This window comes from Heloderma suspectum, chromosome 3 (genome assembly GCF_057233095.1).
Source record: "Heloderma suspectum isolate Gila_16-S chromosome 3, 16-S_ref, whole genome shotgun sequence".
Taxonomy (NCBI): domain Eukaryota; kingdom Metazoa; phylum Chordata; class Lepidosauria; order Squamata; family Helodermatidae; genus Heloderma; species Heloderma suspectum.
This window is the reverse complement of record NC_139460.1, coordinates 222,344,517-222,371,969: the sequence shown is the minus strand read 5'-3', so window position 1 is coordinate 222,371,969 and position 27,453 is coordinate 222,344,517. Positions and strand designations below refer to the sequence as shown.

At 44.0% G+C, this 27,453-nt stretch overlaps 1 protein-coding gene across 8 annotated transcripts in view; it reads left to right on the top strand.

Annotated features, from left to right (window-relative positions):
- Positions 1-27,453, top strand: part of RNLS (renalase, FAD dependent amine oxidase) — a 158,416-nt gene that overhangs the window by 108,695 nt on the left and 22,268 nt on the right. For 6 of the 8 annotated variants that reach the window (XM_084845749.1, XM_084845747.1, XM_084845746.1 and 3 more), the window contains exon 6: positions 22,086-22,261. In XM_084845749.1, coding sequence (XP_084701875.1) covers positions 22,086-22,261 — 176 coding nt within the window. Of the gene's footprint in view, positions 1-22,085; positions 22,262-23,168; positions 25,114-27,453 lie in introns of those variants that run through there. The other 2 variants (XM_084845751.1, XM_084845750.1) reach the window with 1 other exon arrangement.

Below are 27,453 nucleotides of genomic sequence, written 5' to 3'. Positions count from 1 at the left end.
TCAGATCATGAGCTGCTTCTTGCAAAATTTCGGCTTAAATTGAAGAACGTCGGGAAAGCCACTAAACCTTTCAGGTATGACCTCAATCATATCCCTGATGAATATACAGTGGAGGTGAGGAATAGATTTCAGGGATTAGACCTGATAGACAGAGTGCCTGAGGAACTATGGACGGAGGTCCGTAACATTGTTCAGGAGGCAGCAACGAAATCCGTCCCAAAGAAAAAGAAATGCAAGAAAGCCAAGTGGCTGTCTGATGAGGCTTTACAAGTAGCTGAGGAAAGAAGGGAAGCGAAAAGCAAGGGAGAAAGGGGAAGATATACCCAACTGAATGCAGAGTTCCAGAGAATAGCAAGGAGAGACAAGAAGGCCTTCTTAAATGAACAATGCAAAGAAATCGAGGAAAACAACAGAATGGGAAAGACTAGAGATCTCTTCAAGAAAATTGGAGATCTCAAGGGAACGTTTTGTGCAAAGACGGGCATGATAAAGGACAAAGAAGGCAGGGACCTAACAGAAGCAGATGAGATTAAGAAGAGGTGGCAAGAATACACAGAAGAACTATACAGGAAAGATTTGAATGTCCCTGATAGCCATGATAGTGCGGTCACTGAACTTGAGCCGGACATCCTAGAGAGTGAAGTCAAGTGGGCCTTAGGAAGCATTAGTAACAACAAAGCTAGCGGAGATGACAGTATTCCAGCCGAGCTATTTAAAATCCTAAAAGATGATGCTGTTAAAGTGCTGCATTCAATATGCCAACAAATCTGGAACACTCAACAGTGGCCACAAGACTGGAAAAGGTCAGTTTACATTCCAATTCCAAAGAAGGGCAACGCCAAAGAGTGTTCAAACTACCGCACAATTGCGCTCATTTCACATGCCAGCAAGGTGATGCTCAAAATCCTACAAGCTAGGCTTCAGCAGTATGCGAACCGAGAACTACCGGAAGTACAAGCTGGGTTTAGAAGAGGCAGAGGAACTAGAGATCAAATCGCCAACATTCACTGCATCATGGAGAAAGCAAGAGAATTCCAGAAAAACGTCTATTTCTGCTTCATTGACTACGCTAAAGCCTTTGATTGTGTGGATCACAACAAACTGTGGCAAATTCTTAAAGTGATGGGAGTACCAGACCACCTTACCTGTCTCCTGAGAAACCTGTACGAGGGTCAAGAAGCAACAGTAAGAACTGGACATGGAACAACCGATTGGTTCAAAATTGGGAAAGGAGTACGACAAGGCTGCATATTGTCACCCTGCTTATTTAACTTATATGCAGAGTACATCATGAGAAATGCCGGGTTGGATGAATCAGAGATCGGAATTAAGATTGCCGGGAGAATTATCAACAACCTCCGATATGCAGACGATACCACCCTAATGGCAGAAAGCGAAGAGGATCTCAAGAGCCTCTTGTTGAGGGTGAAAGAGGAGAGTGCAAAAGCTGGTTTGAAACTCAACATTAAAAAAACTAAGATCATGGCATCTGGCCCTATCACTTCCTGGCATATAGAAGGGGAAGAAATGGAAGCAGTGACAGATTTTGCTTTCTTGGACTCCAAGATCACCGCAGATCGTGACTGTAGCCATGAAATTAAAAGACGCTTGCTCCTTGGGAGGAAAGCTATGGCAAACCTAGACAGCATAGTAAGAAGCAGAGACATCACCTTGCCGACAAAGGTCCGTCTAATCAAAGCTATGGTTTTCCCAGTAGTAATGTATGGCTGTGAGAGCTGGACTATAAGGAAGGCTGAGCGCCGAAGAATTGATGCTTTCGAACTGTGGTGCTGGAGAAGACTCTTACGAGTCCCCTGGACTGCAAGGAGGTCAAATCAGTCCATCCTAAAGGAAATCAACCCTGACTGCTCTTTGGAAGGACAGATAATGAAGCTGAAGCTCCAATATTTTGGCCACCTAATGCGAAGAGAAAACTCCCTGGAAAAGACCCTGATGCTGGGAAAGACTGAAGGCAAAAGGAGAAGGGGACGGCAGAGGATGAGATGGCTAGATAGCATCACGGATGCAATGAATATGAACTTGAGCACGCTCCGGGAGAGAGCGCAGGACAGGAAGGCCTGGCGTGCTATGGTCCATGGGGTCACGAAGAGTCGGACACGACTGAACGACTGAACAACAACAACATACAGATCTTCCATATATTCTTGCTACCTTTTCTTGATCTCTTCTGCTTCTGTTAGGTCCTTGCCATCTTTGTTTTTGATCATACCCATTTTTGCCTGGAATTTACCTCCGGTGTTTCTAATTTTCTGGAAGAGGTCTCTTGTCCTCCCTATTCTATTATCTTCTTCCGCTTCCGCACATTGCTTGTTTAAAAATAATTCCTTATCTCTCCTGGCTAACCTCTGGAATTTTGCATTTAATTGGGCATATCTCCCCCGATCACTGTTGCCTTTTGCTTTCTTTCTTTCTTGGGCTGCTTCCAGTGTCTCAGCAGACAGCCACCTTGCCTTCTTGGTTTTCTTTTTCTTTGAAAAAAAAACGTTTTTTGTTGCCACCTCCTGAACAATGTTGCGAACTTCTGTCCATAGTTCTTCTGGGACCCTGTCTACTAAATCTAGTCCCTGAAATCTATTCTTCACCTCCACTGCATATTCATGAGGAATATTTGTGAGCTCATATCTAACTGATCTGTGGGTCTTCCCTATTCTCTTTAGTCTGATTCTAAATTGTGCAATAACAAGTTCATGATCTGAACTACAATCAGCTCCAGGTCTTGATTTACCAACTGCATAGATGTCTGCCACCTTTGGATACAAAGGATGTAGTCAATCTGATTTTGGTGTCGACCGTCTGGTGAAGTCCATGTATAAAGTCGTCTCTTAGGTTGTTGGAAGAGAGTGTTTGTTATGCACAGTGAGTTGTCTTGGCCAAATGCTATCAGCCTATATCCTGCTTCATTTTGTTCTCCCAGACCATGCTTGCCTGTAATTCCAGGTGTCGTTTGACTACCCACCTTAGCATTCCAGTCTCCTGTAATGAAAATAACTTCTTTTTTTGGCGTACTATCCAGTAGGTGCTGCAGACCTGATCCACTTCTTCTTCTTCAGCATCTGTGGTTGGGGCTTATATTTGGATCACTCTGATGTTAAATGGCTTACCCTGAATTCAAATTGAGATCATTCTGTCATTTTTTGGATTGTATCCAAGCACTGCTTTAGCCACTTTATTATTAATTATGAAGGCTACTCCATTTCTTCTGTGGTCCTCTTGTCCACAGTAGTAGATCTGGTGGTCATTTGATGTGAAGTGGCCCATTCCAGTCCATTTCAGTTCACTGACACCCAAAATGTCTATATTTAATCTTGACATCTCTCCAATAACCACATCCAATTTGCCCTGGCTCATAGATCTTACATTCCAGGTTCCTATGGTGTGTTGATCTTTAGAACATCGGATTCGTCGTTCACCACCAGCACCATCGGCTGCTAGCCGTCCTTTCGGCTTTGAGCTAGCTGCATCATCACATCTGGGGCTAGTTGAACTTATCCTCTGTTCCTCCCCAGTAGCATTTTGACTATCTTCCGACCTGGGAGTCCCATCTTCCAATGATATACTGACATATTTCTGGTTGTACTGATCCATTTAGTTTTCATGGCAAGAATACTGGGGTGGGTTGCCGTTTCCTTCCCCAGGGATCGTATTTAGTCTGACCTCTCTGCCATGACCTTCCCGTCTTGGGTGTCCCTTCACAGTTTAGCTCATGACATCCTTGAGGTGCTCAAGCTCCAGCACCACGACAAGGTAATGATCTCCTTTGCTGAAGGGTACTGGAGGTAGCACATAGCTATCAGGACTAGTAGCCATTGATAGCCTTTTCCTCCAGGAATTTATTCAGCCCCCTTTTAAAGCCATACAAGTTGGTGGCCATCACTACACCCTGTGGTAGTGAATTCGAGCCGGAGTCCAGGGGGCTGAGCCAGCAAAAACCCACCAAGCTCAACCCCCCAAATGGATTCCTCTGACATCCCTACTAGAGGGGAAAGGGGTGACATTTCACTTGAATCCTCATCATCCCATCTCGTCCCTCATTCAGACCTTCAGGGTTTGTCAGGGAATCTTCCTCAGCTAGCTTCTTGTTTTGATCTTTATCTTCTTCTTCCCATCTATTGTCTTCTCCTCACCATCGGCTAATGTAGGTCCTATGAACATGGCAGTTGTGCTTGCACTGATCAACCAGCATCCTTGAAGTCCCACAATCCTGAAAGATTCTCAGTATCTGCCCACATTTGGAAGCATTATTGCTGGGCTGACCTCAGCCTTGCATGCTGCAGTCAGTCCCAGTTTAGCCGTATTGCCTCTTTCTACCTGGACTACACCTAGTTCCTCAATACTCCCATCATCCACCTCACTATTTCCCATAGTCCTTTTCCTATGCACAGCTCCCAGTAAGCCTGATCATCACACTAGGGGTGTACAAAAACCCCTTACCTTGCATCCACCGGGGGGTTTGCGGGGGGAGGCGATCCGGTCCTCCCCCCCCCCAGAATCCTCCCCAGCTGGCTCGGCTCCGCTCCACGGTGAGTCCACAGAGCAGCCGGCCACAGCCGGTGTCCAGACGCAAATGGCGTCCGGCCTAGCAGATGCAATTTGCGTCCCTTCCCTTTCTGTGATAGGCTACGTAAAGCTTACGTAGTCTATCACAGAAGGGGAAGGGACACAAATGGCGTCCCCTAGGCCAGACGCCATTCACTTCCGAAGACCAGCCGTGGATGGACCTGGCCGGATCCAGAGCTGGCGGTGCCAGCCTGCCAGATAGGATCCGGCCAGGTCGGACTTCGCACGGTGGCAGGGTGGGGTGTTCCGTTCTGTCACGGATTCTGGGGGGGCGGATTCTTAGAATCCGGTCCCCCCGGAATCCATGGCGGAATTCTCTGCCATCCCTACATCACACACAGGTTAGATTTTCATCAAAATGTCTGAATCTTTTCTCTGTTGATTGAAATATCATACCATTGTGTCTGTATATTGTACACTTGATTGAACCAGCTGATTCCTGATGGATTAAAGAATGCTACAGTGTATCAAAGTATGCTCATCCTACATGATACAGATTTATAAAATGAGGGTTGGGGAGGGGGATCTCTGTTGGCAGTAATTTGTCAGCTTTCTCAAGGGGAGTGAACTATATAACTGTTGTAAGGTTAAAAAAAAATTACTGAAGACCAGCATTTGCAGATGAATTGCTTCCCACAAGACCTCATTATGACATATGGTCCTCCTTCTCTTTTGTACTCAGTTGTCCCTTGTTAACTTGGTTGAATTTTACAAATTGCAACTCTGTTCCAAGAAAAGTAGTAGGACAATAGTGCTTATTAGCAGCAAAACAGAAATAGTTGTGAGGGTGGGTGCTTCTATTTAATCTCAGAGGTTTTGTAAGATGGTTCCTTATTCTCAATAAAAAAAATAGCTATAAAATAGCTGAATATGAAGAACAGTAAGAGTGGAGGGAATTTTTATCCTTAAGCACATACTTAGTTCCCCATTTTTAAGGGCTTTTATTGCAGGCCAGGATGTTCATAATGAAGACTATCTAGCCAGTGGTGCAGACAGTTTTTGCCAAATAGTAGACAAACAGACTATAATCCTAATGGCCAGTTTACAGACATTATTGATGCTTCACATGTGCATGCATGTTAGAACTTAAATCATATGCATTGTTCCCACTTTTCAGTGCCTAGTATGTTTGGCAACTCTGATGCATGGAACCTACAAAGAGCGGGCTTTGCCAAATGAAGAAGCAAGTCTTGGATGCTCAGACAGAAGGCGTCATTCTCCTTTGTCTTGCCTACATGCTTTGCGTGGGCATCCTGTCATGGTGCCAGTTGCATCGCACCAACACACACCAAAGGCAGCAGAACGTGGTGTTTCTGAGCTTGTAGGGCTCCATCTCGCCTCATGAGAGTCAGTGGAGGGATGTTTTGGAGACTGGAACAGATTCACAAGATGGTGATCGTGTAGACCACAGAGCCCCTTGCAGGGAATGCATTGTCCAGTTAGCAAGACAAGAATGCAGGACGTGATCTAGCCTATATTATTATATCTATATTGTTATAGATCTAGCCTAGATGTATAACAAAAATAACAGATAGATTGAGCCTTTATAGACCGGGGTAGTCAAAGAGTTCTGGCTTCATTTCCAGCTCTGGGCCTTTGTGTACTAAAGGGGCAGAGCTTTAGCTTTGAGACTTGTGTTTCTTCTGTATTGGACAGCCTCCTTGTTAGTTCTTTAACATTGCAAGCATGGGCTGTCCAGCAATGGGTGTGTTAAGTAGCCATCAGATTTGAGGTGGGAAATTAGTTCTGCTCAGACTTTTCTTCATTGTCACCACCTTCTGGATGCAGAGAATCTACAAGTGGCCAAATGGCCAGAGATACCACTCATATATTTGGACTCAGGATTGGACCTCATCCAAACACAAGGGTGCTGAGATCTGCTGCTCTAATATCACAGTCAGTATCGGTGCAGGGTTTGACTGCTGTGGAGCTAATAATCCAAATAAGGGCGCAATCCTGTGGGAATAGGCGGCTGCCTCCAAACTCGGAGGCGACCTCCTATCCAATGCAGGGCAGGAGAAGCACGGAGGGGATCCTTCCCTCCACGCTTCTCCTGCCCTGCATTTGCAGCTAGGCAGCTGATTTCAGCTGTGTAGCCGCAAGAAGGCGGAGTGGGTGAGGAGGCTGCCAGACGACACATAGGATGTGTTGTACCGGCATTTCCGCCATCCCCGCCCCGGAACGCCCCCCGGAATGCCCCGATTTGGCTGCTCCACTCTCTTCCAAGCGTGGAGCTTGGGGCTGTTCTGACCTGCCTGCGAGGCAGCGCAGAAAGGGAGGAAGGTCGATTCTCCGGGAACCAACCTTGGAGCATGAGCTCCAAGGTCAGTTCCCAGAAAACCAGATATCCTATGGCTGTCTAGCCGCTGACAAGCGCCCACAGGATTGCTCCCTAAATGTATTTATTTCTAACAAAAACAATGAAGTGTCTTGTTGACAAAAGTCAAGACAGAAGAAGTAAGGCAAGAATAGCTTTGTTTATCTTAAGGCAGGGGTGGGGAACTCAGAATTCAATTTTGGAGACGCTCTCAGGGGCTGCAGTCCACTGGTGGGTGGAGCTGAAGGCACAAGGGGCGGAGCCAAAAATACCAGAATATTGTAGCTTAAAGCTCTTACTGTCAGTAACTCTGCCTTAGGAGAGGCATTTCAACTTATAGAATGGGGGGAAACTACAAAAGCCAGGAAACCACCAAATGATTGGTGGTTGGGTGAGAGGGGTGGGGCCAGAGGAAGGGGGCGTGGCCTTCTTGGGAAGCCCGAAGGCCTGGATTGGGATCCCAGGAGTGCCAGACATGGCCCCTGGGCCTGAGGTTCCCCACCTGTCTTAAAGGGCTTGTGGCATTTACTTACGGCTTGTCTACATTCTGTCTGCTCCTTATGGAGGCTGCTTGCATTTGCCAGATACTCCTCACTCTGTCCATAATGGCTAGAGCAGCTTGCCACCAGGATTCGCCCACATAGGTGATGAGCTCTGTTCTAGCATCAGACTGCATGGCATTAGCTGGAACTGATGTGGAAACTTTCCACATAATCAAAAGGATCCTTGTGGCAAACGGCTCTAGATGTTTTAGCTGAGGCATGGAGCAGTCACAACATGGCCCAAGCAGCTTCCATATGCTCAAGGGGATATCATATCAATACCAGTTTTTATAGTACGATGAAAGGCACAATTCATAGTGTTGGTTATCATATCGAGCATCTCTACACGAGCCTAAAATCCCACATTTCAAACGGGGCTTTCTGCTTCCATTTTAAATGCAGGATCATGATGGACTCCCTTTACATGCACTTCCTTCCCCACCCCTTCCCCTCCCTTTCCCCCTTATCTGAGACTTTGGTATGTTTCATTATATAGGTGCTAGATGGTGCTGTGTTTGGGGACCAAAAACTGGGTTTTATAAATAAACCCATTTTAAACATATAGAAATAAATAGAAATGGTCTTGTAAATAAACAAATTGTGCAATAAAATATAGCAAGGACTATGTGAATGTGCCATACACCTGTGGGACCATTCACCACACAAGGACAAAATGAGGCTCCTGATCAATTTTCTTTGTTGGATTTGAGGGTGAACAAGTTTATTTTTTTTATTATTATTATTAAATTTATTAATCGCCCATCTAGCTGATCACCCAGCCCCTCTGGGTGATGTACAACAATAAAAACAGTTTAAAACAATAAAATTCTACATTAAAAACATCCTATTTCTAAAATTACCCTAACCCACCCCAAATGCCTGCCTGAACAACCATGTTTTTAATGCGTGGCAGAAGCTCATTAAAGAGGGGGTGTGGCGGAGTTCCCTAGGGAGGGAGTTCCACAGAGTGGGGGCCACCACAGAGAAGGCCCTTTCCCTCGTCCTCACCAGCCTAGCTGTCCTGGCTGATGGAACAGAGAGAAGGCCATCCGAGGCTGATCTTGTTGAGCGTCCTATCTGGTGTTGCTGGAGGCACTCCTTCAGATAGGAGGCAGGCAGGCAGGCTCCTTGCCTGCCTCAGTCAAACCAATGTTACTTTAGGGTGCAATCCTATGGATGTTTAAAGAGAAAAAAAACCCTATAACTCCCAGCATTCCCCAGCCAGCCATGCTGGCTAGGGAATGCTGGGAGTTACAGGAATTTTTTCTCTCTAAACATCCATAGGATTGCCCCCTTAGTCTTTTTAAAAATAAATTAATTCCAGCCTCATTATGGATGAGGGCACTGCACATTCTTGGTGTGTTTTTATAACCAAACTATCAAAAGCAATGCCTTTTTAAAGGAGTAGAACATAGCCATTCAGATGTTTATATCATCCAAAGCCAGATGTTGTCACCACTGAAACTCTAGCCCTCTGCCAATAAAGAACTGTGTGCCCACAGGTGTAACGTGCACAAAGACTGTATAAAGTAAAGCACCTGTGTCTTTGGTATGCTGATTCCTCTTCATAGCCTACTTGAATGTTAAATAGTTGTAGCATAGCCTGCTTTTTAAAAAGTATATCAGAATTGATAAACAGGTCTGTGGATCAGTGGGAATTTGTCAGCATAAATTTTTGCCCCAATTCATATGTGTGGGACTGCAGAAATACAGCCCGTCATTCTGAGGGACTGCTAAAGCCTGATACCATTAAAATGTAGCACATTATCATCTCTCCTGTGGCTTCCTTTGCAGTTATGAAATTCAGAAAAAATGATTTTCACGTTTCTTCAGCTCTGCAGATGTTCTGTATTTTTTTTTCTTCTGTTGGAGGAAGGCCTTTTTTCTCTCTTCCTCAACATGTCACACTACCAATACATTCAACTCCTCTTCGCTGATCAGTGTGCTTTTTCACCTCTTTCATAGTTCCTTACAAGGCCACTGAGAAATTATTCACGAAGATAACGAAAAACTGAATAAGTTATCCAGCATTCTCTTCACACGGGTCCATCTAATATGTGGTCTATACATTACAGTGATTCCATGAGGAATAGAAGAAACTCGGCAAGCCATGTGAATTTTTAATAGAAAAATCAAGAGCGGCCCATCCGTTTGCAGAGTAGTACATTAACGTCAGTACTGACATTTCAGAGGAAATTCCAAGTTTATTTTTAGAGTCGAAGGAATTTATTTTTATTCATTATTCATAGCTAGATACATCTTATTAAATCACAGATGATTTTTCTCTACAGAAAACTACTGAGACATTTTTAGAGGCATCCACACCACTCAAGAAATTGATTACCCACTCTCCTCTAGATTCTCTGACTCTACTGGTCATACAAGTTGCATTTTTTGTGGCATTTTTCTTTACAGATTGACATTCAGACCTTACTTCCTTAGTTTGGGGGAAGGAGAAGCAATCAGCAATGTAATTTTCCCCCATTTTCCCTATACAATCTATCTCTCTATTTTTTTGTGATATTAAATAGGTACCGCCTCGGCGGGAAAAGTAACAGCGTTCCGTGCACCTCGGTGTTCAGTCATGCCGGCCACATGACCACGGAAGCGTCTTCGGACAGCGCTGGCTCTTCGGCTTAGAAATGGGGATGAGCACCGCACCCTAGAGTCGGACACGACTGGTTGGGGACACCTTTTTAAATATAATAAAACCCCTAAGTGGTTTACATATAAATATTAAAACACATTTAAAATACAATATTAAAAACAATTACAATAAGAGAAATATACAAAGAGCAATACAGTGAAGCAACATGATTCCCAGGGGAAAGCCTGAGTGAACAATCATGTTTGCAAGAGGCTTTTGAAAGATGCCACATTTTCTGCCTCCTGAACTGCACAGGGGAGGATTTTTCCAAAGGGCACATGCCGCTACCGAGAAGGCCCGCCATCGAGATATTGTATGGCAACATTCTGTTAATTTCAGAATGACCAGCAAAGCCTCCTCTGACAGTCTTAAAAGTCGGCTGGGTATATATAAAGGAAGGCAGTCTGCTAGATATCCCAAGTTGTTTAGGACTTGGTTTGATTTTAACAGAACCTTGAAGATGGCTCAGTAGCTAATAGGCAGCCAGAGCAATTCTTCTAACAGAGATCTTATGTGAACATAGCTGGGTGTCCCAGTGATCACCCTAGCTGCTGCATTCTGCACAAGCTGTAGCTAGTCGCACCTCACCATTCCATAGTGTGACAAGGGCCTCAACCAAATTGCCGGCTCTGGCTACTGAAAAATCCCCCAGAGCCTTCAGGAATTGCTTGGATTCCATAAGTCTCCAGGGGTTGGCCATCTTAATAGGTCCCCCACCCTTGCAGGGAGGGACTAACAGCATAAGATCAAATTTTACCAGGAAGTGGTGTAACCATGACAACGGGGTGATTTCCACACAGAGACCTCAATATCCAGTCTGCCTCCCTCATGCCCAGAGAGAAGGACCAGATCAAGGGTATTCCCTGCCCTATGTGTTGGGCCGGTGACAAACTGAGACAGACCCATGGTTGTCACAGAGGACATGAATTCCTGAGCTGGTACTGTTAAGACAGCGTCAGCATGGATGCTGAAGTCTCCCAAGAACAGAGTCCTAGGGTTCTCCAGCACCATATCTGAGACTGCCTGAGCCAACTTGGTCAGGGAATCCATTGGGTAGTACAGTGTGCGGTAGACCAGCAGCATCCCTAATCTGTCTCTTTGGCCCAACACAAGGTACAGGCCCTCATAGCCTGTCCCAGGGCAGAGCGGTTTCCTGGTGAGTGAGAATGAGCTTTTATGGATCACAGTGACTCCCCACCCCCCAGGCCCTCCAGCCTGGTCTGGTGCTGCACTGAGTGACTAGGTGAGCAAAGCTGGTCATATCTACACTGCCCAGTTCACCCACCCAGGTCTCCGTGATGCACGCCAGGTTGGCTCCCTCATCCACAATCATATCATGGATGAGTGAGGTCTTGTTATGAACTGACCTGGCATTCACCAACACCACAACCAGGCCAGAGGGTGTAGCAGCCAGTCCACCAGGAACCTGCAGGATGGGGAGGGGATCAGAGAGGGAAATAGGATTTTGCCATCTGGGTCCTCCCACCACTCCGATGGCATTTCCTCCCCATCATACTATACCATCCCTTTCCCACAACAACTGTTATAGGGACACCCTTTACTTCCATATCACCCTCCCACCTACCCCGACACATTCTGGCTTAGAATCATAGAATCATAGAATCATAGAATAGTAGGGTTGGAAGGGGCCTACAAGGCCATCGAGTCCAACCCCCTGCTCAATGCAGGAATCCAAGTCAGAGCATCCCTGACAAATGGCTGTCCAGCCTCGTCTTGAAGGCCTCCAGTGTGGGAGAGCCCACCACCTCCCCAGGTAATTGGTTCCATTGCCGTATTGCTCTGACACTCAGGAAGTTTTTCCTGATGTTCAGTCGGAATCTGGCTTCCTGTAACTTGAGCCCATTATTCCGTGTCCTGCACTCTGGGATGATCGAGAAGAGATCCTGGCCTTCTTCTCTGTGACAACCTTTCAAGTACTTGAAGAGCGCTATCATATCTCCCCTCAGTCTTCTCTTCTCAAGGCTAAACATGCCCAGTTCTTTCAGTCTCTCTTCATAGGGCTTTGTTTCCAGTCCCCTGATCATCTTTGTTGCCCTCCTTTGAACCCTCTCCAGCTTGTCTGCATCCTTCTTAAAGTGTGGTGCCCAGAACTGGACACAGTACTCCAGATGAGGCCTAACCAGTGCTGAGTAGAGGGGAACTAGTACTTCCCGGGATTTGGAAGCGATGCTTCTATGAATGCAGCCCAAAATAGCATTTGCCTTTTTTGCAGCCACATCACATTGTTGGCTCATATTCAGCTTGTGATCGACGACAATTCCAAGATCCTTCTCGCTCGTAGTGTGGTTGAGCCACGTATCCCCCATCTTGTAACTGTGCATTTGGTTTCTTTTTCCTAGGTGCAGAACTTGGCATTTGTCCCTATTAAATGCCATTCTGTTGTTTTCTGCCCAGCACTCCAGTCTATCCAGATCACTTTGAATTTTGTTTCTGTCTTCCAAAGTATTAACTATCCCTCCCAATTTTGTGTCATCTGCAAATTTGATCAGCATTCCCTGCACCTCCTCCTCCAAGTCATTAATAAAAATATTGAAGAGCACTGGGCCCAGGACTGAGCCCTGCGGTACCCCACTCGTTACCTCTCCCCAGCTTGAGAAGGTCCCATTGATAAGCACTCTTTGGGTCCGATTCTGTAGCCAACTGTGGATCCACATGATCGTTGTTTCATCTAGCCCACTTCGAGCTAGTTTGCTCATCAGGATATCATGGGGCACTTTGTCGAAAGCTTTGCTGAAGTCGAGGTATATGATGTCTACAGCATTCCCACGGTCTACAAGGGAGGTGACTTGATCAAAAAATGAGATCAGATTTGTCTGGCAGGACTTGTTTTTGACAAATGCTGTAACCACTCCTTTCTCCAGAAATTAGCACAAAAAGAAGAGATGAAAAGAGAAGAGAGAAAAGGAGAGAATGAAGGAAAAAGAAGCAGAGAAATAAGTGCCACAGGGAAAGCAGTAATAATTCTACTGGCCAATAGATGTAAACCAACGGGCTAAAATACAATAAAGGCCAATGATGACAAATTAGGGCAACTACATAGATAAGGCCAAATGGGTGATTACATCCCACTCACAGTTGGATGGGAGATGTTAATTAAAATCTATATTCCTATCTTTCTTTTCCCCTGACTCCCACATACCACAATCCCCCCACCCAGGCTCTCACCTTAGGTCAGGGTCACAGGCCTGTTTCTCACACAGGAACCTGGTAACACTCCTTTTCCCAGCCAACCTAACCTCTATTTATATTATTTTCTTATTTATTTAAAAAAAAATTATCCTGCATTCTCATGGAACTGGGCTTTTGAAGTGGCTAACAACAAAGAAAAATATAAAGGAATGCAAACATAAAACAAATCAGTAATATTATACTTGTATACCAGCAAGCCAAATATCTTCCTAAAGAAGCAGGTCAACCTCTCTTGTAAAGAAAACTTGAGAAAGCCAGCAAGATGTACCTCTGTAAGGTGCAGATGGATGATGCCATCACTAAAAAGGAATGGGATCTACTTGCCACACTTGTCCACACTTCCACAAATGAGGTAACTGACAATTCCCTCTGTTTCTGAACCTGTTTTGCAGTGACAATATATTTGTTACTGTACTTGTTTTGCAGTCAAAATCCATATTGCAGAGTGAGGGGGGAAAGGCAAAATCATTGGGCTGGATCCAGACTGAGATACTTAGGGTCCCATTGATTTCATTGGGAACTTAATGAACCAACTTTGTTTGGATCCAATCCATTGCACCTTTGTTGTCTAGCAGAAAGCACTGTGAAGCAAGGAGGGGCAGTCCATTTGTGTCCCTTTTGAAAAACGGCAAAATACTTCAAAAAGTCTATTGTTCCATGTGCATAGGTGCGGATCTGATGGGGATCCCCATTAATTTCCATCCACATTTGCAAAGGATTTTGTGCATGGCCAACTCTTGCCACTGAAATGAATGGAGAAGCTCCTCCAAGGAGTGAACTCTGGGCATGCATCAGAGCTTGTGGATCTAGAACGGATCATTGGTTAAGAACACACATGAAGCCGTAAAAACAGTTATCAAAAAACATGCCTCAGCAGGCACAGTAATTCCTGTTATTATAGCAAGATTTCAAAGCAAGGTACTCGATACAGCATGTTGTATCTTACCACATACTGAAGAAATGCTATGTGTACTACATACATGTTCTTCAGTGGGGACGATATCATATAATCAAGTGGCTAACTGAAATATTGTCCTTTTGCAATAGCGGTCGCCTAATGGGAATGAGGACAAAGCTTTGGAAGCTCAGCATCATATCAGTGATGCCATAGGAAAGATCTTTGTGCATACATTATGTGCAACCACTTGGTTCATACATGAGCATAGAGAGCTTTAAAGAAGGTAAGGCCAGTTCATGGAGGATAGATCTATCAATGTCATGAAGGCTATATGCTTCCTCCGGGTTCAGAGGCAGCATGTCTCTGAATTACCAGTTGCCCTCATCTCCTGGTTGTGGGCTCCTCAGAAGCATCTTAGCAGTTTGAAAGCAAGAAATTGCAAGTAGATAAATAGGTACCGCTTCGGCGGGAAAGGTAACAGTGTTCCATGCACCTGGGTGTTCAGTCATGCCAGCCACATGACCACGGAAGCGTCTTCGGACAGCGCTGGCTCTTCAGCTTAGAAATGGAGATGAGCACCACCCCTTAGAGTCGGACACGACTGCCTGGGGGCACCTTTACCTTTACAGAAGCATCTGGTTGGCCACTGTGTGAAACGGGATAAACGATTAGATAGGCCTTCAGTCTGATCTAGTGGAGCTCTTCTCATGATATAATACCATTCAAGTGGTGCTGGGTGTGAACATTTCCAAGGCCTGGTGGTGGTTCTGATTCAAGATTACACTACACAATGAACTTGACCATGGGATCAAATATCTAAATCAGGTCTGAAATGTCTAAGTGCCTACAGTTCTTGATTCTTACTCTTTCTTTACACATAAAGTAAAAGCTTTTCTGTGAATCATAGGGCGGATAACCACATGGAAACAAACACATTTTCTCAGTTTGCCCTACAAATATCACTTCAGTCACAAATCGGAGCAGCCACTTCTAAAAGAAATGTGGTTGCATTTCTCTGCACATTCTGTTCTTCTCATCCCTGTGAACACCATGAACAAAGGTGTCGATTATGGTAGTGACTTTGGCACAAATTCTTTTAAGATCAGATCTGGGTAACATTTCATCAACTCAATTTGCACATAACATAATTATACTTGGACGAAATGCAGTTGTTTTTAAAATCAAAGATTTCAGAGCTTTTTGATTATAAAAAGGTCAGCTTCTGTGGGAAGTACCTGATACTTGTCGAAACAGCAGCTGAAAGCAATTGTAGTATGCTTCTGTTTACACTCCTTTCTGTGGCATTGTCTTGTAAGTGAAGAACAGTGTGGTCTTATACATGCCTACTCAAAGCTACGTCCTACTGAACTCCAGCTTACCTGGGAGTAAGTGTGCATAGGATTGCAGCCCTAAAGGAGCAAAGACCTCTTATTCCTTCCTTATTTCACTTGTCTAAGGAATGGTATAAATAGAAAGGTAGCTGTCACACAGTGATGGATTTGACAAAACAAGCTTCTTATTTAAAGAGATGAGGAATCCCTACCTGTTTGCCTTCAGACTTTGCCATTTTCTAAAGCTTGCTATACCTTTGTATTGTTTTCCCCTTTAATTGATTGTATATAATATCCAGCTCATCTGATCCCCCAAGCTTGGCATTTTCAGGTTGTGGAGTATATTGATGAGAATATATTGAGACACTGACCCGGTTCATACAATGAAACAACCTACGGTTTGTTAACTATTGGTTGTTCAGGAGCGAGCAAGCATGGTGGCTCCCAACTGCTCGCCTTCTTCTAGTGCTCTGAACAGTCCAGGATGCTCTGGCCCTGGTTGTTCTCTGTGACATCTGAACCCAGAACTCTGGGTTGCTGGGAGAAACAACTCAGTATTTCAGTTTCTGACATCACAGAGAACAACCATGGGATGGGGATGGATTGTTTAGCACACCAGAAACGGGTGGGAGCCAGCGCACTTGCTCGTTTCCACTCACTCCCAAACAACCCATGGTTAACAAACTGAACCAGGTCACTCAGTCAGACAAAACCTTTAATTCTTCATGGTTTACAAACTGCTAAGGAAGTTTGGATGTTACTGAACTTGGCTTTGTAGCTTAGCTAGAAATGCTGTACATACATTTCCAGAAGAGTTCTTGGCTTCAAAATTAATTGAAATCACGAGCACATTTAATAATCAACATGCCAGTCAATAAATACTAAAAAAAAAAAAAATCTGTGCTGATCGTAAATTGAGACAACTTTTAAAGCATTTAAACATCACCTGTTATTTAGTCTGATGTTGACAGACTTTTGTTTTTAGCCAGAGCTTTAATTCCTTTTTTAAAAGTTTCATGTTTGCTTTTCATCTTTACCATAGAAAAAGTACCTGTGGACAAAATCACTTCTGTATGAGATCTGGGAGATTCATTTCTGTCCATTCCAAAGTCCTTTTTTTAACCAGAAACAAGTAGCAATAACTTAGCAAGCAACAATGTTAGCATTGAACCGAACTGTTCAGCTGAGATTTCATTAAGGGCATTCATCGACAGGGCTCTCCCAAGACATTTTGCTGCCTGAGGCAAAGGACAAAATGGCACTTTCCCCCCTTCCACATACGAAAGCTGACCTGTCTGGCACTTGACTCTTAGTTCAACACTGTTGCTAGGACAGCATCCTCCACTGTACCTGAAAGCAGCATGCTAGGTTAAGGGGCACAGTTTGGGCCACGTGGCACAGCTGTGTCCGCTCCTGGCCCCTCAGCATTTGCTGCCTGAGGCAGCCACCTCACTCTGCTTAAAGATAGAGTTGCCCTGTTATCAATGCGCTATAATCCTTAGATGATAATAGCTGACCATGTGGAAATTGAAAGCAATTCATATTTAAGGTACTACTTTTGTGTGACGTAACCACATTAAGGGCTCTCTCTCTCTCAATATAAGCAGACTCTTATTCTGCTCCATTACATAATATCAGTCATATTTTGCCGTGTGTGTGTGTGTAGATGGATGGATGGATGAAGGAATTATTGGTATAGCTATGCTAAATTTTGCATCTGAGCTTCTGGAAAACCAGTTTTGTTTTGCTTGTCTTTTATTTTTTCCTTAATTTTATTTTGGGCTGTTGCAAGGTGAATGGATGTAAAACAAGACAATTTAGATCAATGATTTAAATCAGCAAGGAAAAAAGGCCAGTTTAAATCACTGATTTAAATCAAGTTTCCTTTTGATATTTCTTCATATATTTCCTATATGATGGTGCAGATCTGACCACTAACACATATTAATTTACAACTGAATAGAATATTATTTACAGTGTCATTTCATTCTTGCAACCGGGCTTTGCATCTGTTTTTCATAAAGTATACATGTTGTACACTTCCCTTTTTGACATATAGTGGGAATGTCTTTAAAATATTCCCACTTAGGACCAGCAGCCATGACAGTTTGTGACGTAAAGTATGAGAATACAGGAACCTCCACACTACACAATTTTGCCTTTTCTTCTTTTCAGTGTGTCACCTTTCTGCTTTGCTTTGCCTTGGCCCAGCTCCACCCTCACAAAAACAAAGCAAACAAAACTGAAATGCCCATGACTGAAAGGTCCAAGCAAGGGCTGATAGTTACTGGGCAAAGCAGTTACGTTTTTATGAGGTGAAAATGAAATGCCTATATTTGGTACATAGCATATAAATATTCATATTTGAGAAATGATCAGATTGGTTCATTGTTTACCTATGTATGCCTCCTAAATGTATCAGTTAGAAGGCACTGGTTCAGTTTAGAGATTAACTGTAGGGTTAACATGTATATTGAAATTATTTAATATTAACAAACTTATTTTCTAAGAGAAGCATAGTATTTTTAGTAGTTTTTTTATTTTAAAAATTGATTTTTTAAAAAAAATCCAATATAAACTTTAAAAAGTCAGAGTTTTAGATTTTAAAAAGAAACAATCTGTTTTATGTACATAGGAACATAGGAAGCTGCCTTATACTGAGTCAGATCATTGGCCCGTCTAGCCCATTATTGTCAACACTGACTGGCAGCAGCAATCCAGGGTTTCAGGCAGGATTCTTTCCTTGCCCTACCTGGAAAAGCTGGGGATTGAACCTGGCACCTTCTGCATGCCAAGCATGTGCTCTGTCACACTGAGCTATGACCCCTCCCCTACTCAGACCCTGTCTCCTGCTTTGTGTTTCATCTCATGGTCCCTAAATGTTGCCTGACTTTACCAAAAAAAAATCATAGTTGATTAATCATATTCGTTTTGATTGATTGGTTGATGGACTGAATGAAACTGCATGGATTTGCATATGAATAAAACAAAGCAAAGAATTTTTAAAATAGTTCATTTTTAAATGACACAAGAGCATGTCACAGCCACATCCACTTTAAAAAAAAAAAAAAAGCTTTTTGTGCATGAGGCTGAAGAGGGAAGAAGATATAGGAGGGATTGTACACATCAAAGAGATCGGCTTCTCAGAGACCATGGGGTGAATACACTGGCAGTAGAAGAAAGAGGAATAAAGGAAGAGCAGAAAGAAAAGCGTAGTAACAGATCCCTGTGGAAGTTGATAGTAGTTGAAAGGGGCTAACGGCACTAGCTGGCCCACCTGAATCACAGAAGAAACCTATCAACCTATGAAGCTCAGGTCATAATTTCCACAGTCAGTGTGCAGGTGCATCATGGGAAAATGCTCCCAGAAGAAATACCTCAGTCTGGAAATGGGGAAAGAATATACGGAAAGAAGAGAATTACAGCTTAACAGGAAAAAAGAGAGAAAGAAATGTATGCCTATAAATTTACAAGAGATTTGTGACAGAAATGCAGTAAAAGAAGAATAACAGGAGCATCTGCACAACTCAGATGTCCTTGCATGTGGTTGAAAAGAGGGATGACTAATTCATTTATAGATTTGGGAACATCTAACCAAATGTAGTTGTGTTAATCCAATTCCTAGAATGTTACTGAGACATCCCTTGGTTGGGAATAAACAGGCGGAGGTGTGTTGGTTCGAGGAGTTCTTCCATAGCTAAGATCACAAATAAGTCTTTCCTCCTTGCTCTCTTGCGCTCTCCTCCCTTTCTTCATTGTTGCTGTGTCTGTCTGAGTTAGACTTGCTGATTCTATTTGCTTATTTTCCATTTGGCATCTGCCATCTTCCTAGAGTGGGCAGTGATACTTCAGCATCATAAGCATCTGATGCCTGATAAATAATCCTCTGCCCCCGCATTTGAGCGATAACAAGTTTGTTAGGTTCACTTCTAGAATATCGTGATGGTCATATACAACAGAACTGGTGCTGTACCAAATGTTTGAGCCCTGTTTACATTTTGGCTCCAAAATAAGTCCAGAAATACAAGCATGTTTGACATTTCCTAGTGATAAACGAGTTGTGTGCCTGCATTCAGATGAGACACATGCTAAGCGAAGTGTAGAAAGAGCACCAGATACACAAAGTACAGGAAGACATAATCCTATTATATCACTTTTTCTTTGGGAGTAACTTCCACACTTCACCACACGACTGTTTTCAAAGAATTTAGCTGTGATGTTTTTCCAAAAGCGTTATTGTTGCCTTCAAAATCTGATTTGGTTGAGTGTGTTTTTGAATGTCACCGTCCAAGAATAACCCTTAATTTTAAGAACGATCTTGCTCCAATAACATCAGTGTTAAATCCATAACAGTTTACGTTTCAGTCTATGTCACACAAAATTCTCTGCTGCCATCCCAACAAAAAATAGCTTCTTGATTGCTATTCCTTATTGCTGAGCAAGCACAGTGCCCCTCTCCACCATCCCTTCATTTATTTCACTGGGAAACTCCCCATCTTCGCAGTGGTTCATTGGTCCTGGGGAACACAACGCTGCCAGCACCCCTTTGGAGACAACTAAGAAGACCTGGAAAAGAAATCACACATTGCACAAAGTTAGGCCCAAAGCATCCTCAGGTGGCTTGAAGGATTATAGGTTTCAGTGGAGCCAGCAACAGATGTAACAAAGAAGGTACGTCTGAAGCTTGACAAACGTGATAGTTTCTCAAATACTTGATGGAGGTATAAGAGCTGTCACTGCCCTTGTGTTGCCCCCTTACAACCGCATACATATCTTTTAAATTCAGTGACTGCCAACCTTGGGTCAGTCCCCAGATGTCATTTGACTACAATTCCCATAATCCCTGGCCGTTGATGAAGTGTGTTGGGAGTGATGGAAGTTGTTGTTTGACAACATCTGGGGACCTATAGTTGGGAACCACTTCTTTAAAATCTTCCAGTGCAGGAGGAGAAAGGCATCCATAATTCAGCCTGTTGGGACTCATATCACCACCACCACCCCAAACACACACACACTCATTCACCTGTTGTGATGAGCAGGGGCCCAGGTGTTCTGAACAGCAGGGGAAGGGTCAAGAAGCTGACAAGACCAGTCAGGGAATGGTCAGGAGGATCACTACCGCCATGTCTTCTGCATTGGTGACAAACATAATCATTTATTATCTTACTACAATTTTTATGCCACCCTTCCTCCAAAGAGCTCAAAGTGGCCCACACGGCTCTCCCATCACCTATTCTAACCTCACAACAACCCTGCAAGGTAGGTTGAACTGAAGTGCCCCTCAACGGTCTGGCCCAACGGTCACCAGTGAGCTTCATGGCTAAGTAGTGATTTGAGCGTGGGTCTCCCTGGTCCTAGTCTGATACTCTAACCGCCACTCCATACTGGCTTTCACAGCCACACCATGGCCTCTGTGAAACCTGTCTGATCACAGAAGCCATAGTGGACTGAGAAAATAAATGAACGTGCGTGTCTGTGGACAACGACGGCTCCGTATCACGCCACTTGCACATCTCTGAAAAACGGTCATCTGACTATAGCCTGAGTTACCAATATAGACATTTGAAAAGGTGATTATACATTTGTTCAGACTAGTAGTGCTTCGGAGGAAACAAAAATCTGGAGGAACCAGGTGCAATAGAAGACAAGGCTCCCTCTGTGCCGTGCATAGCTGTGCCAAAGAAGAAGTTTCGGCAGGTGCTGCTAATCATGTCCCAGTGGCACTGGAGTGAGAAAGGCTCACCAAACATATCTTTTACAAAGCTACCAACCCTCTGTTGCCTATGGTGGTAATCCTACATGAGGTTGAATTTGAGCCTTTTGCTGGGATATTTCTGGATGTTTGATTGGATTTGGAAATGTCTGAAATTCTGACTAGACTGGGTGAATAATTAAATGCTCTCAGGGGAGAAAACAACTAAAACGATGACTTAGCAAAGTAGCCACATTTATTTATAAACCACTCTGTATCTAAAAAAATATTCCTGAGCGGTAAACAATAAAGAAAAGAAAAAGAATCAAAATACAAAAGAATCAAAGTATTTTAAATCAAGTTACACCAATAAAGCTGTAGCTGGTCATTCAAGAAAAGCTTGTTTAAATAAAATGCCTTTCGCAGACACCAAAAACAGAATATTGGCTCTTGCCTGACATCAACTGGCAGGGAGTTCCACAGAGAGGCAGTTAATATACTAAAAGTTCTGCTCATGAGTGGGCTCTAAGCAGACCTCATGTCCATGCAGAACCACCAGGAGCACATCCTCCAATGACCTCAGCAACCAGGCAGGCTGACAAGGGAGAAGGCAAATACCCCTCAGCTTGTTCCTTACGGATTCCAATCACAGACACATTTAAGATGCCAAAATGTTCTTCTTAACTCTCACCGGTACTACTTCTGGGGTTTTCATCACTTCCTGGAAAGGCAGACATCTTTGGTTGAATCTTTTAATTTTGAATTTTAGGAGCTATAATTAATACATCAGCGGGCATGGAACTTTGGAAAGTCTCTGAAATTCACCTTGCGCCATCCGTAGAAGTCTTTCCTCCTCTGTTTCTCTTGCAGAATCACCTGACATTGGCCCATCTGTTGTTGTCCACACCAGTGTGTCCTTCGGAACTGAACATTTAGAGTGGGACAAGGAAAAGGTGCAGCAGTTGGTCCTGGAACAGTTGAAAGATATTATACCTCGTTTGCCTAAACCAGCAAGCATCAAGTGCCAGAAGTGGCGATATTCTCAGGTATTCTCATGTAACAGATGATAGTAAAATAATATATGAATCAGCCACCATCTAATTATAGCTTATTCAAGGGGGATGGGGCTTACTTTGGGCCTGTGTGTTACACTGACTCTTGAATATCTCAATAACCACTCATGGTTGTTAAATGCTTTCGGAGGTATCTGAATGCAAGCTGCTATAGAGATATCTAGGAATTACTATTTTACCAGGACTGTCCCAAGATTCAGTACCTTGCTGAAGCTAGGGTGGCCAATAGCAAAAGAGCAAAGGGCTCCTGTACCTTTAATAGTTGTGTAGAAGAGGGAATTTCCACAGATGCAGCTAGTCATGATATGATAAACCACTCCTGTGGGAGTTCTCTCTTCTACACAACTGTTAAAGGTTCAGGAGCCCTTTGCTCTTTTGCATCTGGCCACCCTAGCTGAAGCTTAGTGGTAGAACACACAGTCCCAGAGCACCGTATATACGGTGTAACCGTATATGTTGCAGTCACCTTACAAAGCTAAGCTGGTCCGGGACTTGCCAGTAGCTGGATGGGAGACCACCTACAAACTCCATGTACACAAAAATGAGTTCCATAATAGAAGAAATATGAAACTCTGGTCTGGCATCTCCAATTAAGTATTACCTCAGGTTGCAAGACTGGGGGGAAATATCTTCCAGGTATCCAGGACTGGGTTAAATGTAGTGTGGTATTGACTCATTCTAAAGGCAGGTGTGTTCTTACCCTTTGGGCATAAGGAGTCTGTATGGTTGGGACACCATGCTGCACTGGTATCAATAGCAATCATGTTGGTCAGGCAGATCACACAGAAAGTTCCTACAGCCATGCCTCCACCGTGTTGTGAAAACCTGGCCACAGATGTGGCCCTAAGTACATTCTTTGTTCTTCTTTGTTCTACTACAGAATGACTGGATGTTGCAGGATGGTTACTAATCCAATGTATGAAATGGAGAAGCGAATCTGTTGCTCTTTTGGCTTCCTGCATATTTCCATTCTGCATATATATGCCCCCATCCAGAGCCATTCCTCCAGCTAGCCAACTACTGGGCACACAAACATCATCTGTGATTCAGTCATGACTAGCCATTTTGCAATCCCAGGGGAAAGATGAAGAAGGAAAGTAGTATGTGGTTGATTGGCAAATATAAGACCCATAATTTATACACCTCTGAAATTTCCTCCACTTCCTTTTTTTTTCTTGAAGCAAAAACCCCAAACCTTGTAACCTTTCAGCATACTGAGGGTTCCATAGTTTAGGCACCACCCCAGAAAGGGCACTCTTTTCAGCAGCCACCTGCCTGCCTCACAAGGCAAGGGTACACATTGAAAGGACTCTGAAGATAATCTTAACTGGCGGGGAGGTTCATGTGGAGGATGGACAGTATTAAAAATACTTCCTTTAGATGCCCTGGCTGCACACTGTTAGGGTGTTAGAAGTCCAAGCCAGCAGTTTGAATTGAGCCTAGGAAAAAAACTGGGACACAGTGGAGATCTTTGAACACTGAGGTAATATCGTTGTGGCAGTCATGAGGACCAGTTTGCAATCTGGCTGCAACGTTCTGCCTCAGTTGACGTTTCTGAACACATTTCAGAGGCAACCCCATCTGCAACACTTTATAGAAATCTAGCCTGGATGTTACTAAAAGATGGAAACCTGTGGCCAGGCGATCTCTCCCTGTGGAATGGTGTTGCTGGCACAGTAACTGAAATTGGTGGAAGGTACACACTGCCCCAAGGATTTGACCTGTGCACCGATCAGCAAGTTCTACAATCTCCCCCAATACTTGACCACTGCTGGGAAATAATCCTAAGGCCCCTTTTCAAGATATACATTAAACTCCTAAGCCAGACTAATTAAGATGTGTTGCTGTTGATCTCAACTCTACACTCTGCAGACTTCACCTATGACCTACGATGTTCCACCAGGCTCTATGTATGACCTAACAGTTTTATCCTGCCTCTGCCCCATATCCTTCCAGTATGGTGACATGTCAAGGCTCCCTGCATCAGGTTGGCTTGTGCACAATTGTCACCCAGCCTGCCACTACCAGGCCAGACCAAGGAGTCCAGTGGCATGGAGGGTACTTTGCTGGGGCCTTCTCAAACCTAAGGACAGCTCTGCTTTATTACCTAAGATTACACATCAGTTTGGTACCTGGATTTACCTATTTTCCTCTTCCCTCCTTATGCTTTTTTATTTTGAATTGTGCCTGAAAAATTGTAAGCCATTCATTTAAGTTGTAATCCACCTTGTGTGCATTGGCAGGAAGGGGGTATATACATTCGGTAAATGAAGAGATCACCTTCCTATTTCTGCCTTGGCTCTGCGGCCTGTGTGCTTTTGAATTTTTTTTGTAAAAATGTAAGTTAGAAGCCATAGACTGACATATGTCAGGGTGGACACTGAGCCCATAGAATCCCAGAGTAGTTCTGATTCTGAGGAAGAGCAGTCGCTCCTGGGAGAGGAGCGCGCTCCTCTTTCCCAGGGCCAACAGCTGACGGACATTCCTCCCACCAGCATTCCTAGCTTAGATAGCAGTCCAGGGAGTGACAAAGCGCGGATAGCAGACTTGGTGGACGCGCAACGCTGACGCAGAGAGCAGCGCCAAATGGAGGGCGCAGAAAGGAGGCGTAGTGCCCGGTTGGCGCGCAAACAACGGCTGCGCCCAGAGGATCCAAGGGAAAAGGGGAGGGACTCTCCCTAGTCCTTAAGTTCAGGGGTCTGCCAGTAATTCCCTTTCAAACGGGGACAACTGTTCCAACTTAGGGCATAGGTACTGTGCTGCTCAGATCTAGTTGCAAACGGTAGAGTTGTTAAGTTGTAAAAGAAGAATAAAGCTTTGAAAGGAATCCCTTTGTCTGTGTCTGGACTTGGCTACTGGATTAGACTGAGAGAGGCCTCCAAGGAGCCCTTGACAACATACATGATTCTTATTAGTATTATGGGGTGGGTTGTCCCTTGTTCTTAAAGGGCGCTGCCACCACACATGCATCAGTCTTTAAGAGGTGAACCCAGAGAGGCTGTTGAGACAACATGCTAACCTACACTCAGTGGTTGAGTGTGGGTTGTTTGTTGAACCATGGGTTATTGTGTTGTCTGAACACAGCCAGGGTGGCTTGCTAACCATGCAGTGTGGCTTATTTTCTCAAATAAGTCACCTTGAGAACCTATGGTTTGTTGCTGGGTTGTTCAAGGTGGTCAACAAGCCACACTGCATGGTTAACAAGCCATCCAGGCTGCATTCAGACAACATGATAGCCCACCCTGCAGAAAATGTACTGCATTCAGACAGCACACTAACCCATGGTTCAACAAACAACCCACACTCAGCCACTGGGTGTGGGTTAGCATGTTGTGTGAACAGCCCCACACTGTCACTGCTCTGTGAAGCTTTCACTCACAGAGCTCTCCGCTCTCATTCAGCTATGGGAGGCCCTGGCTCTGGCTACAGGAGACTGGGGCTTGCCCTGTGGTTGGTGGAAGGGGGCAATGGAGCTTTTACCTCGACAGCCAGATGCTTTAATGCTACCCTTGCTGCAGCGTGGCAGGAAGCAAGTCTGCAAGCCAGCCAGAAGTTGTCTGAGGACCAGAGGTTAAAAATACTACCATAAGGTAATCTGTGTTGATCATAATATAATAGCAGTAGCAGCAGGATTTCCAGAGTGGTTATCATTATGGCAGCTAGATTTAATTACAAAGATAAAAACACCAGGTTGTTAATTAGGTTTATTGTGGTTATTATAATTCATCACTTGTTCTACTGTAATGCTCACAGTGCCTACACTGTAATAGCTAGTTGAAATTAGGGGCATGGTACTTATAATCCCTGGAGATCTGAGAGAGACCTGCACAACAACTGTGCACAAGATTCATGGACCTTTGGGCCATTTCACATTTTCCACAGAGCAAAACCTCTGTCCACCACTGAGTCAGCCAGTTCTGGCTCCTTGATGTAAGTGTGCCTGCTTGATCAGTGCATTTGATAGCATGTGTTTGTCACATTCATCTTGTAAGTGCACACCTAAATCTGGAATCCTATCCACACCTACCTAGGAGGGAGCCCTCTTGAGACATGCACAGGATTGGGCTGCATGATATTTTAGATGTGTGGCTCAGGGTCAAAGAACATCGGATGTTAAATCGGTCTTTGGATTTAACAGACATGCTTTTTAAAAAATGGAAATAGCAGCCATAGGGTGGGGAGGGGGTGCTGATAATTAATGAGATTACAGCAGGCAGGGAGGGAGAAATCCTGTCCTTTTCAAGTCCTGATGAAAAATGGTTCCTCTGAAGAAGCTTTTTGCTTTGGAAGGAAATTCCCCATTGGCACCAATGGGGGATTTCTTCCCAATGCAAGAAGCTTCTTCAGAGGAGCCATTTTTGGCCAGGACTGCAGCAGGTGAGGAAAGAGCTAGACTCCCCCTTCCCTATCTGCTGTGACAAGTCTGATAAATATCACACACACTGACTGTTATTTGCATTTTAAAAAATATGTTCATTAAATCCAGATATGCATTTAATGACATGTCTAGTTTGGCCCTCAGCAATGGAGGAGATGTTTTGCATGCAAAGAGGTCCCAGGTACAAAGAGGTCCCAGGCATCTCCAGATAGGGTTGGGAAAGACTCCTGTCCAATGCCCCGGAGAGCCACTGCCAAACAGTACTGAACTGGATGGACCAAATGATCTGACTTGGTATACGGACCCTAAGTTAAGTTACCAAAGCTTAAACACGAATGTGTGAAGAGGCCCTTATTGGACTTCGTATAACAACAGCAACAAAAAATGAATCAGATGGCACTAGTATAGAGCAGTGGGTTTTTCTCTCATGACAGGCTGAATCAGAATTACAGGGTTTTTATGTGCATGTACTTGTACTGTTCCGTATAACATATGAAGTATGCATATCCTTTGAAATATAGTTACATCACCCAAACAATAACGTAGTTATGACCATTCAAAAAGGTGACAGTGAAATATCCAGATGTCTTACAGTAGCTCCTACGTCAAAAATAACTATTTCTCTTGGTCTCTAGTAGTCATTGCCATTTTTGCTGCACTGCATCAAAGCACATAGAGGCACATGCTACGTGACATCTGAGTTCCTTGTAGTGACCCATATGCCACATAACATCCTTTGCAAATGAAGTCATAAAGACAAGGAGGCCTTCACCTGCCCCATTAATCC